The sequence below is a fragment of the Channa argus genome, chromosome 7, assembly GCF_033026475.1.
Source record: "Channa argus isolate prfri chromosome 7, Channa argus male v1.0, whole genome shotgun sequence".
Lineage (NCBI taxonomy): Eukaryota > Metazoa > Chordata > Actinopteri > Anabantiformes > Channidae > Channa > Channa argus.
In genome coordinates, this window is record NC_090203.1 from 14,690,106 (window position 1) to 14,703,983 (window position 13,878).

The window sequence follows — 13,878 nt, forward strand, 5'->3', positions numbered from 1 at the left end:
TGATAAGATCATGTGTATATTTGTATTTCAAAACTGAGGGTCCAAAACACAAATATCCTGTGTCTGGTTCTGTTCAGGCAAGAAAACCACTAAACTAAGGGTCAGAAAATAATTAGGAATGTGTTTAAAAGGATGCATATGAGTCGAATGGCTGTTACATTTTCCTCTATTAAACCAAGCCTCTATCTTCGTGTGACCCTAACATTACATTACTAACTGGATGTTGACCTTAGACTGTAATTGCCTCAGCCAAATGTGAAATAGAAACACACAGCATTTTGGTTTTTGCAAAACCTGAGCCTAAAAGAAGTTGCTGTAGCATCCTGCCACAGAGCTTCCGCCCATGCCTGCTTGACATGAAGAAAAGTTTTTCTGTGGTTTGCTTCGTTTAACAAAAAAAAGATGCTCAGTGTCTGTGTTGTTGATGTGCTGCTTAGCATCACAGAGTGCAGTCAGACCTGCAGCCCCCGGTTTGAAGGTTGTGACAGAACCTTTAACAGGCCATTTATGGTAACAACCAGAGCAGCTCCAACCATTTCCTGAAGAAGAACTTTGCTTTGGTCTGTTTGTGTAGAAGTTAAAAGGAGGGAAGGGTAAGTTTGTACTTACCATTTACCATATACCATTTTACCATTTGTACAGATAAAGCACCAATTTTGCTGCACTGAGAACAGGAGTCAAAGTAAAGTTGAAGTAAATGAATCAGTAAAATAAATTCTTCATTAAAATAAACCATAAAACTGCAAATTTATAGAATTAAGAGGATTTCATGTAAATGAACTATTTTAATTTTCGATGTTTCTAAATTGGTTTAAAATTTGTAAGATCAATGCAACAAACTGATGAGATCATGAAAGTTGTTACTAAATGGTTTTTGGTTATTTACTGTGTTTCCCTTACAATTAAAAGTTTGAAACAACTGCAGAATTTGTCATATTTATCAAATGTAAACATAAAAATTTAAAAAGTATATCTCTATAGCTCCCCATATCTATCTCTGATTATCACCGAGCACCACGCACAATAGACTTTACACCTGTGAGTGTATGTGTTGGTGGAAAAACCACCCAGTAACAGAATTGAACACAAGTGATGCTGTAATTTTAACAGACTGTGTTTAACCTGTGGAGTAGATCCATGAGTTATCAAGTGTGTATGGTTAGAGAGGATACAAAACAGTCCAAAACCTTGCCTCATTCTTGAGCTGCAGGCGGAGCTGGTGAGTCACTCGTTTATCTCTAATTAGCAGCATGATGCAGGAGAAGCTCAATTCAGAAGCTCAGAGTTCAGGACCTTATTGAATCAGATTAATGCTTTTGGAAGGAGAACATAAATTTTCTTTCTAATCTTTTAAAGGCAAAGCATGACTGGTCATGCGAATTATAGGAGAGGACAAATTTCCAGTTTTTTTTTTTGGGGGGGGTGCAAACCCCCTGCAGAAACAACACTGCCACTGTCACCTATGACAACCAATTCTACAAAGGTGTGAGTTTTCCAAAACACAAACAGTGGATTTGGAATGTTGTCAGACCCCTTCACTTTTTTATTTGTTACAGTTGTTTAAATTCATTTTTTTCTCATGAATCTACACTCAGTACCCCATACACATACTGTACACATTACATACACATACTGTACACGTACATTAAACATACTGTACACATACTGTACACATACAGTACACATACTGTACATATACTGTACATATACTGTACACGTACAGTACACATACAGTACACATACTGTACACATACAGTAAACATACTGTACACATACTGTACACATACAGTACATATACTGTACACATACAGTACACATACTGTACATATACTGTACACATACAGTACACATAGAGTACACATACTGTACATATACTGTACATATACTGTACACATACAGTACACATACTGTACATATACTTTACACATACTGTACACCCGAAGGACTCTCGGACTGTGAGGAACAAGATTCTTTGGTCTGATGAATTAACCGACACTTCGACCACATGTCGACATGTTTTTACTTTGTCATTAGGTGGTACTGAGTGTAGATTAACAACAAATGTGACATCAGGCTGAAACATAACAAAATTGAAACAAGTGAAAGGGGTCTGTAAACTTTCTGTTTCTTTGATTGTGTGTGTGTGTGCGTACAAACTGTTAACACCAACGAATTGGAAGTTGTGATGTCAAGGGTCCTCATTGTTATTACAGTCTGCAAAAGCTGTGTGTTACATCCAGACACACAAACAGTACATTTTCCAATTTAAACTTTTTATTGATAATGAGAAATGTTTGATAAAGGTCAAAGCAAAACTAAAATTCATTCTACCATAAATTATTTTTTCTTGTTTGTTTTATGAATAATAAAACAAAATAAAATAGGTTTCAGGTTAATGCCAGAACTAAGAAAAAATATTGGATATCATGTTTTAGTATATGCACAAACAGAAAGACTGTTATTCTAAACATAACAGATGCTGTTAACTTTATAATTAACATGCATAAGATTTTGGGAAATACGCGTAAAGCAGAAGACAAAGAAATCTTTACTTGATCAGTTTTTCATACTTTGATAAACATGTTTCTTTGTCAGTCATCTGTTGAATAGATAAGTAAAAAGGTGTGAGCTTTATAAAAAATGCAAAGACCTATTCATCCATTATCTTTAACCAGACATACAAAATGAAAAAATAAAGGATCATTGATGTCGCTGTCTCCATCAGTTAAAACAACACAGCCAAAGAGATCAGAGGTGCCAGCAGAAGCAGAAGGCCAGCACGTATGCTGCTGGCACTGTTGCAGAAGTCACCATGACAGCAACTCCTTTCTTCCCCAGTGACTCCCATCACCTGTGCACTAGTTGGGTTTGAGCAATCGACTTGGAGGCACAGCCCTTCTTAGTCACCTTTTGACCTTCTGCAATAACTGAAAGAAGAATTCATTTCAAAATATGTCAAACACAGCTACTGTGATGTAAAATTGTACTCTGCATGAGTGAATACTGGAACATTCTGTTTTATAACATGTACCAACATTATCACGTATATGATAAAAGTTTATATTTTGCTTGCCAAATTATTTTAATCATAAAATCGTTTAGTTTTACAGGGTGGTTTTGCTCATTGCTCCATTCGATCCTAAAACTTGCTCTCAACTTCCATATTATCCAACTAATAAGAAACTAATGAGAAACAAAGGCCTAACCTGATGATATAACTGGGTCCCCAGTCAATATTCATCAGACTGAAAAAGCCATTTGGAAAGTCACAGAACATTTGAAACCAAGAAGAAAGAGGTTCTGGTATTATGACTCATCATCCAAATAACCAAACGTGGATGATTGAGAACCTTTACTGACAGATCTTATATAAATATGCAGGACAAACAACAAAAGAAAATAGTGGTTTTAGTGTAAACGACTCATGTCTTAAGCAGAATATGTGAAGTAGCCCACTTTCCAGAGGTTTAACAGGTAAAAACGGAGGACAAACTTGCCTTTAGGGAGAAGCACAATCCCAAAGATCAGCGTAAAGAGATGTATTTTCTGATGTCAGGATACAACTACCTTCTACTTTCAGTTGTTACAGATATGTGTTACATGTTGAATCAACTGCAGGCCACTCCTTCATCCCCCTTTGAAAGTGAAGTTAAACCTAGGAAAAGCCTATATATTGGAACTGACTATAATAATTTTGTGTGTTTTTATTTTTTTTTAATAGTTATTAACACTTATTAACACTTATTATTGGTTCTGGGTGAACATGGAGTGCAAAATAGAAAACATGTAGTGGCATTAAAATATATAAACAAAAAAAAAACAGGGATGGCTCTCCAATAAAATCATGTTTAATGACGGCATTTAAAAGAGGTTACGGATCCTGAAAACCTGATTTCCTAGTTAATTTCAGAGGTTGGGGGATGTGACGCAAATGCCTCTAGTTTTTAGCTGGAAAGAAATGGACTGGAAATGGATCATCTGCTGTGGCCACCCCTACAGGGAGCAGCTAAAAGAAGAGGAAGAGATTGAAAGGAAGCTTATTTGTACCAAAAATATTGAAAACCATTACACAAAATCTTGTCCCCCACCTATGTTAGCTCTTGCATTAATCCAGCCCAGTTTATAGTTGTGTCAAAATGTCATGCCAGGAACTCCATCATAAAAGGAGGGAAGTGAAAAATAAAAGGAGGCTTGTGAGAGCGCAGTGTTTCACAGGCAGTGATGAGGGGATCCTGGGTTGATAGGTTGGCAGGTGAGCAGTTGTCCATAGGGGCAATTAAACAGTATATGAGGAGACTGGAGAGACAGAGTGTTTGGAGGGATAAAGAACATTAGCACAACTGGAAGGAGAGGTGGTGAGGTCAGTGAAGGGATAACAAAATCAAGCTGAAGTCAATGTGTTGGACGAGAGAGTGCTAGTGATAAGATCATGTGTATATTTGTATTTCAAAACTGAGGGTCCAAAACACAAATATCCTGTGTCTGGTTCTGTTCAGGCAAGAAAACCACTAAACTAAGGGTCAGAAAAGAATTGGGAATGTGTTTAAAAGGATGCATATGAGTCGAATGGCTGTTACATTTTCCTCTATTAAACCAAGCCTCTATCTTCCTGTGACCCTAACATTAGTGATAAGATTATGTGTATATTTGTATTTCAAAACTGAGGGTCCAAAACTCAAATATCAAGTGTGTGAAAACAAATAGCTGACTTGCTCTCAAGAAGCCAACCTCAGACTTAAAAGGTCCCAAATCCAATTCACTTTAATATACAGATCCAGGTGTTCAAAATTCAATTCCAAATACACATAATCAAGCTTCCATCTTATGTCCAAACATAATATTTGCATCTAAATCCAGGTATTCAACATCAAAGTCCAACTAATCAAAAATGCCCACATCCAAATAAAAAGGTAAAGGGTTACTTACTGAGAGAAGAGTTAAAGTGGAAGAAAGGTCTGGGGTCTTCTGGGTGAGCAATAGGGTCCTATCAGGCAGTGTTCCTGTTTCTCCTTAGCTTTAGATCATTCTTAAAGTTTAATGTGCATTTGTCACAACAGTTTATTTGTACAGCACCAACGTTTATCAGGAGGACACAACTCACCTAAACCCTTTAGCTTATGTTTAAAAAATAAATCCTTATAGCAGTGATTAAGTCAACCCTGTCAAAATGAAATGTTCCGTTAGCATTGTGCAAGGTTCTCAAAATGTTTAGCTGTGATGACAAATGATTAATACTTCAAAACAGAGGGAAAAACAGAACATTGACTCGTGATTGTATTGTATAGAGGTGTTTAAAAAAAAAACGTGTGAAGATAATAAGAAATCTGTATAATATAGCAACAAAAAGTCACACATATACATAAAGTAATCACAGAATTCAGAATTCAGTAATCACAGAAAATATATATATACAAACTAATATTTTTATTTTTTGAGGGGGGCTATCTTATTCCTTTCGTCAAGCTCGGGTCCTCTACAGAGGCCCAGGAGCTTGAGGGTCGTACGCAGCTTAACTGTTCCTAGGACTGCACACTGTAGCTCACATGTTGTTCCTGGAATCTGCTGGAGCCACTCTCCCAGTTTTTCTATTAGCACAGGTACCACTTGTGCTTTCACCTTCCACTTCTTTTCTAACTCCACTTTCTTCTGTTTGTCCACAACTGCTATGTCAGGTTGTTTGGGCATCACCAGTTTGTCAGTCTGTATCTGGAAATCCCACAGGATCTTAGCTCTGTCATTCTCTGCCACCATTGGAGGTGTGTCCCATTTGCACTTTGGGATATTATGTTGATAGCTCCTACTCTCTAGCCACCTTGTTTTTTTAATTTTCTAAACCATGACAACCTTAAAATGGGCATGTGGTCTACTACCGCTATCTATTGGTATTTACATAACTTCTCCTTTTCTGTTAAGTAACAATCATTAATATCACAAACCTTTTCGTTAACATTAACAGTAATAGCTTATTTGAATTTTTGCTGTTTTACCAACTGTGTAACAAAATAAAATAAAATGATATTTAACCTGCAGTATCAATATATTTTTTTACTTTAACATTTTACAATAACATTTCTAACTCTCAGAATGCCTGAACTCTGTTTGAATAGCAAATTATTCACAGAGAAAAAATGAACTGCAGATGTTTATGTGGTATGTTTTTGTGAGCATTTACAACTTATTATAATTAAATAACTTATCACTTATTAACTTATATATATATATATGATAACTTATTTTGCTATTTGCAGAATAAGTAATAAGATATCATAGAAATCATACCTCTGCAATTATGAGACACTGAATTCTTGGCTGTGCATGTTCTTTCAGCTGGATTTTTGTATGTGAAGGGTCGTGTTCCCACTGCTTTCTAAACATTAGGACAATTGTTTACAGTGATTGCCACAGTCTTTCAGTGTCATCTGCTGTATCTATTAAGTTGATGTGGTAATTTACTACTTTTGACAAGTAATGAATTGTGTCTTTTAGCAACAACAGAAAAGATCAAGTTATGCACTTTATTTTCTTTTATTTCTGTTTAGAATCTATATGTGCCAATACAGTTAATGTGTTTACCATTATAGTCAGTGAGGAAAGGAACCACATTTTGTATATATTAGCTACTCTATGTATTTAGTCATCTTTTGTATATCCTACTGTGCTAGGCTGTCATTCAGTCAAATAAAATGGATGTGAATTTGACTTCAAGCATATGTGTAAACTATTGTTAGCATTGAAGTTGTTTTTTCTGAAGTGCTGTGAATTAACATACACATAATGTACTGACAAGAACTGTAATATCACCTTTTTACAGGGTGATGCCGTATGGACCCGATTATTTCAGTAAATAAAAGTTCTAAATATATCTGCATATAAAATATTTAAGTGCTTTATCTTTATTTAAGTATCATTTTGTGAGCATTAGAGATGTTGCTAAAGTAATCTAAGTTAATCAGCTGCTCCCTGTATCTTTACAACATGAATGTGGTAACAGTCTTCTTAACTAACTTTGTCATAAAGGCAAAGAGTATTTCCCGAAATGCAAAACTTATTCTCTTATAAAGACATAATATTTAAAATTTTGTTAACATTTTTTTAGAATATGTCAGAGAAGAAGGCAGTGCTGGGTTTTCCTCATAATTTTCATAAAAATTGCACCTTTCTGTCATGTTAAGTCACATGAGGATTCATTTCTACAGAGATCCCATCATGACTTCTCTCACTCTTTACAGTGTCCCACAGTCTGTATGCTGATGTTCCTTTCAGATTCAGTGCCCTCACTGAGTCCTCTGTGGTGATTCCCTGCAACTTCCAGCCCCAAGATGATGTGATTCTCGCGCGTGGCATCTGGTTCAGAAAAACTAGGGGTTTGTCTTCCATAATGGCCAGAGTTATGTAACTGACCATTTGAGGGACCACACCAGAATGTTAGGAGATCTGAATGAGGGAAAATGACAGAAAAGCCGTTTGACAATGGACCTTTTTGTTTCCTTGCAGAGAAAGACGAGGACAAATACAGATTCAACAGCAGCTGTGCATTTATTTTTATAAACTAACTAATTTATTTATTGAAATGTGCAAAACTATTCACCTGTTAACTTCTTAAGTTATAACTTTTAAGCATTGTGTGCTCAGCTTCTAATGAAAAAACAGTGATGACCTCAGTTCCTGCAGAAGTCGACTCTGGTTCGACTTTAAGTGTCTCATGTTCTGTGAACTACACATATCCATCACATCCTCCAGTGTTCTCATGGAGTGTCCAGAATCTCATGAGGGAGGTCTCTCACAACAAGATGACACAAGGCCTCTGGGAGATGTTGTCCACTAGATGGTGGTACATTAACAAATGCATAGTTATAGGAAGGGGCAGGTTGTTAAGTTAAGGTAACCTAGACTCTGGGCACAGATACCAATTGGTTATTCAGGTTACAGTAAACAAGCTACTGTCTGTGCTAAATATAAGAACATTTAAAAATTCATTTTGAATTATCCAAAATTTTCTCAAGCTTAAATTTCACATGTGGAACTTAAACTGTCACAAGTTTATGTGTTATTTATCTATCTATCTCTCTCTTGTTTGAAGGTTCCTGTGGGATATTACAGTAACTACATAAATGGGAGGATGATAAAACATGTTTAGTTGTCTGCAAATTACCTGCAGTTTCACGAATGTACTGCTGTGTTTATCCAATGTGTTTGGTAAAAGATATCTTAAACAAGATAATTGCTATTATGTAACATAATAAACACATAAATAATTGAATGAAAATCTTCATGATAAACGCTCTTTTTTTGTAACTTATTGATGCGGCTGTCTCCATCATTTAAAACAACACGACCAAACAGATGCCAGGGGCCAGCAGAAGCGGAAGGCTGGAAGTGTACTGACACTTTTTGGCATGACAGGTAATAAGTCAGCATTAGAGCACATCTACTCATCTGTCCTGTTTATGTCTTTGTCTCATATTATATATTGAGTTGTGTTTTTTCCTTAATACATTTTCACAAACTTCAAATGTACATGTGTCACCAGGATCCCTGATGTACAAGATGAGAAGCTCTACTCCACTAAGCATTCCACTCTCAATTAGTCAGTAGTCCTGCTGCATGGTTTAGAGAGTCCATTTTTAGGAAAAGGGAATTCAAATTGTTACAGATTCCAGTAGACCTCTTTACAATGTTTTTATATTATTTTGTTATAACCAACAGGAAGCGTAGTGAGAGATCACTGACAAGAGAAAAGGGGCGGTTATTAAACCAAAATGTCCATAGTGACAACAATCAACTAGACTTCAGTGACACACACACACACACAAAAAGCATTTTTATTTAAAATACAAAACAGTTAGATTTGGTGACAATGGCTATTTGGGACTTTCCCCACAGTCTCTATAGTAACTATATTTTCATAGTTTTATTTCTTAATGCCCTCATTTGTTGTGCTTCTTATTCACTTTAATATACTCTGTGTCAATTATTATTGTAATCAGTTTTTGACTATGTTTTATTGCCTGTGTTTTGTATGCATCAACTTTTCAATTATCTGTCAATTGAATTAAACCTGACAAAATATGCTATATAAATAAAAAATAAATAAATGATTCTCACAACCAGCATTTGTAATAATCCAGTGTCCCCTAAAACCATAAAACATTGAATCTTCCATCCATTATCTGTAACTGCATTTTAGCTGGATCCTATCCCAGGGTTAAAAGCAGAGTGAAGATCGGGGACACTATTAAACCTTATTGAAATTGATTATACTAAAATGGCTTGTGAGAACAAAATTTCACAAGTTGAGGTTAGAGGTGGACCCAGGTAAAGACTGCGAGGAGGACTGTGGTAAATGAAGGGCTTTGTGGCAGGGCACCACAGAAATTAATAAACAGAAAATCAGTCCAAAATGGAGGACAGGAAAAGGCCTGACAATAGATAAACTAAGGCAATTATATAGAAACAAACGTGGACTGAGAACCACACGGGATAAAACTAATTATCACTAGCTAGGAAAGGTCATATGAATAAGTGAGAGATGGTGAACCTATCTGAACAATAGTACAATAAGTAAAGAATATAAACATGAGAGAACCAGGGAAACAAAAAGAGACAAGAGGACAGAACAGAAGAGTGTGACCAGGAACAGCTAGAAGACAACAAACAGAGGATACAAATCAGTCCAAAACTTCAGCTCATTTTGAGCTGCAGTCAGAGCTTCTGAGTACACTGTCACTGGTTTACCGGTAATTAGCAGCACGAAGCAGGAGAAGCTCAGTTCAGAAGCTCAATGTTCAGGACCTTTTTGAATCAGGTTAATGCTTTTGGAAGGAGACCATTCGCTTTCTTTTAGCTCAGTTTGGGGGGTGCAAACCCCTACCAGAAACAACACTGCCACTGTTGCCTATGACAACCAAACGTACAAAGTTGTGAGTTTTCCAAAATACACACACAGTGGATTTGGAATTTGGTTAGACCCTTCAACTTTTTAATTTGTTACAGTTGTTTAAAATCATTTTTTCTCATGAATCTAAACTCAGTACCCCATACACATACCCATACAGTACACATACTGTACATTCAAAGGACTCTCAGACTGTGAGGAACAAGATTCTCTGGTCTGATGACACAAGATTGAACTGTTTGGCCTCAATTTCAAATGTTATATCTCTTCCAGACCACATGTCGAAGTGTCCCTAGGCAAGACACTGAACCAGTGCCAATCCCAAGACCGGTAGAAATTGAGGAGGGTTGTGTCAGGAAGGGCGTCTGGTGTAAAAACTGTGTGTGTAAAAAAAGTGTCAGGGGTCTGAAAACTTACTGAATACAATGTATTTGTGTGTGTGTTTGTGTGTGTGTGTGTGTGTGTGTGTGTGTGTGTGTGTGTGTGTGTGTGTGTGTGTGTGTGTGTGTGTGTGTGTGTGTGTGTGTGTATGTCTGTTCACAAACAGTCAGTTGTGATGTCAAGGGTCCTCATTGTTATTACAGTCTGCAAAAGCTGTGTGTTTCATGCAGACACACAAACAGTACATTTTCCAATTTAAACTTTTTATTGATAATGAGAAATGTTTTATAAAAGTCAAAAATTCATTCAACCATAGATTTATTCTTCTTGTTTTTTATGAATAATAAAACAAAATAAATAGGTTTCAGGTTAATGCCAGAGCTAAGAACAAATGTTGAGAATTATGTTTTACTATATGCACAAACTGAAAGACTTATTCTAAATATAACAGATGCTATTAACTTTATAAGTAACATGCATAAAATATTGGGAAATAAGTGTGAGACAGAATACAATTGATAATTGAAAACAATTGTATCATCAATTGAATTGATGATACAATTGTTTCTTTGTCACTCATATGTTGAATAGATAAGTAAAAAGGTGTGAGCTTTATAAAACATGCAAAGACCTATTCATCCATTAACTGTAACCAGACATGCAAAAATGAAAACAATAAAGGATCATTGTTGCCGTTGTCTCCATAAGTTAAAACAACACAGCCAAAGAGATCAGAGGTGCCAGCAGAAGCAGGAGGCCAGCACGTATGCTGCTGGCACTGTTGCAGAAGTCACCCTGACAGCAACTCATTTGTGCCTGCATGGATCCCTTCAACCATGCACTTACTTCATTTGAGCACACTGATTTGGAGACACAGCCCTTCACAGTCATCTCTTGACCTACTGCAGCCACTGAAAGAATGATGTGTTTGTGATTTTAAAGTTTTAAAACTTTTTTTCATTAATTCATCAAGCATTCTTTTAAAATGGGGAAATACATCAAACAGAGCTACTATGATGTAAAATTGTACGCTGCATGTGTTAATACTGGAACATTCTGTTCTATAACAAGTCATGGAACATTATCACGTATATAATAAACCACCTGGGTCTGGTTTCCGTCGTGCAAAACACAGCCACCAAAATAGTTTCAACCAGTTTTTCATCTTTGTCTGTCTTTCTCTGATACATTGGGTGCTGCTATGCATAGTAGGGAATAGTAAATAGTAAAAGGGAATAGTAAAAACCTCACTTATGTATAAAAATGCTGCAAGTGGCAGCATGTGTGATGTGAAATTTTTTTTTTTCCCCTTTCGGCTTATCCCGTGAGTTCAGGGTTGCCACAGCTGATCATAGTCTGCATGTTGATTTGGCACAGTTTTTTTTTTACGCCGGATGCCCTTCCTGACGCAACCCTCCCCAATTTCTACCGGGCCTAGACCAGCACTGCACTGCTGGGGAAGGGAATGGGCTGTCAGGGGTTCAGTGTCTTTCCCAGGGACACTTTGACATATAGCCAGGGCCGGGATTGAACCACTCACCCTGTGGGCCGCCCCTTAGCATGTGTGATGTGAATGAAGCCTTAAAATCCTGACTCTTGGTGTTTTACCGAAATGTTCACTACAGACACTTAATGCTTCAGACCTATTACCTGTTGCTGAGATGCAGTAATCCTCATCCCCCTCACAATCCAGAGCTGCTGTGCATGTTTGGTTATTACAGGTGAAGCATTTTTTACCATTAGGTTTAGATCTGTTGGGGTCTGTAACACAGAACATACATTGTTTATTTTGTTCAGGCAGATAAAGGAGGAACAGAGGGATGATTAAGATGCACTTCTTTAAAGACGACTAACCTTTGACCTCTTTTCTGTCTCTCTGTCTCTCTCTCTCTCTCTCTCTCTCTCTCACACACACACACATACACAAACACACACACACACTGTAATGTGCAGCTCCACTTTGGCAAAAGGGGGTATTGTGCCCTTGGGTTTTTAGCAGATGATGATGGAAGGAAAAATTATTTTGCTCATATTGGATTTTGTTGGAATTTGAAACTTTTTTCCTATCACAACACCTGCTTCAAACATATTGTCTTGGCTTCTGATACATAGACTGACAGCATAAATACACATAACCTCATACCTATATAGTTTTTGTACAGTACATGTAAGTAAATGCACATTTTCCACAAAAAAATTAAATTTTCTGTAGCATCTAAATACAAATATGTTACCAGCGGGTGGTTGGTTGTTGCAGAGCTCTGTGGTGCAACACTTGGTGGTAACTGCAGTTCTGTAAGCTCCATAGTTGATCGAACCTCCAATGCAATCTTCAGCCAAAGAGCATGTTTTCAAACTCATATCAACTAGTTTTGACTCACCTGCAACAATAACATGTGTAAACTGGGGCAGTTTGGAACAGTTATAATACAAACAATGTAATATAAAATATCAAACCTGCATATGAAACTACTCGTGAAGCAAGACACTGAGTCTGCGAGGGACATTCCTTTTCTTTGTTCGTGCAAGATCCTGAGGTAAATCCTGGTAAACACTCATAACATTTCAGAGTGTGTGCTGATGAAACAAGAAAAAATTAAAAAGATATTTTTATCACAAAATAATTAAAGTTTTACAGGGTGGTTTTTTGCTCATAGCTCCATTCCATCCTAAAACATTTAGCTGTTTTTTATTATAGCTAAAAGAACTGCTACCACCCAACCTCACCATGCAGGAGACAAGAGCATTGACAGCCTTCCTCTGAGAATAAAGGAAGTCATGACTCTCTATTGCTCTCAACTTCACTATTATCCACCTAATAAGCCTGTTCATGCCCGGTGAGAAACAAAGGCCTGACCTGAGCATAAAACTGGGTCCCCAGTCAATTTTCAGACTGAGGAACCTATTAAGATAAGTTGCAAAACATATGCAAAAAAAGAAGAAAGAAGTTCTGTTTTTATGACTCAACCTCCAGATAACCAAACGTGGATAATTGAGAACCTTAACTGACAGATCTATTATAAATATGCAGGACAAACAACAAAAGGAAATAGCAGTTTTAGTGTAAACGACTCATATCTTAAGCAGAATATGTGAAGTAGCCCACTTTCCAGAGATTTAACAGGTAAAAACGGAGGAAAAACTTGCCTTTAGGTAGAAGCACAATCCCAAAGATCAGCGTAAGGAGATGCATTTTCAGATGTCAGGATACAACTACCTTCTACTTTCAGTTGTTACAGCTTTAAGTAGAGTCAGCTGCAGGCCACTCCTTTATCCCCCTTTGAAAGTGAAATGAAACCTAAGAAAAGCCTATATACTGGAAATGATTATAATATGTTTGTGTGTTTTTATTATTTTTAAATAGTTATTAATACAATATTTATTAGTGGTTCTGGATGAACATGGGGTCCAAAACAGAAAACATGTGGAAATGTTGACTGGACAATGTAGTGACATTAAAAAATACAGACAAAATATAAAAACAAAATAAAAAATCAGGGAAGGCTCTCCAACAAAATTATGTTTTATGAGGTTATGAGGTTACGGTTAAAATTCATTTTAGCAGATGATGATGGAAGGAAAAATAACCACAGGGTGGTTTT

At 36.6% G+C, this 13,878-nt stretch overlaps 1 protein-coding gene across 2 annotated transcripts; it reads right to left on the bottom strand.

Annotated features, from left to right (window-relative positions):
- Window positions 1-7,201: 7,201 nt before the first annotated feature.
- LOC137130207 (urokinase plasminogen activator surface receptor-like) lies at window positions 7,202-13,580 on the bottom strand. Of its 2 annotated transcripts, none has more exons than XM_067510025.1 (5): window positions 13,424-13,580; window positions 12,734-12,853; window positions 12,511-12,657; window positions 11,927-12,037; window positions 7,202-7,434 (listed from the first exon to the last, which is right to left on the bottom strand). In XM_067510025.1, the coding sequence occupies exons 1-5, from the start codon at window positions 13,467-13,469 to the stop codon at window positions 7,217-7,219; spliced, it is 642 nt and encodes a 213-aa protein (XP_067366126.1). In that variant the 5' UTR covers window positions 13,470-13,580; the 3' UTR covers window positions 7,202-7,216. The 2 variants fall into 2 exon arrangements, with proteins under 2 accessions (XP_067366126.1, XP_067366127.1); XM_067510026.1 differs by lacking the exon at window positions 7,202-7,434 and adding an exon at window positions 10,523-11,187.
- Window positions 13,581-13,878: the final 298 nt, after the last annotated feature.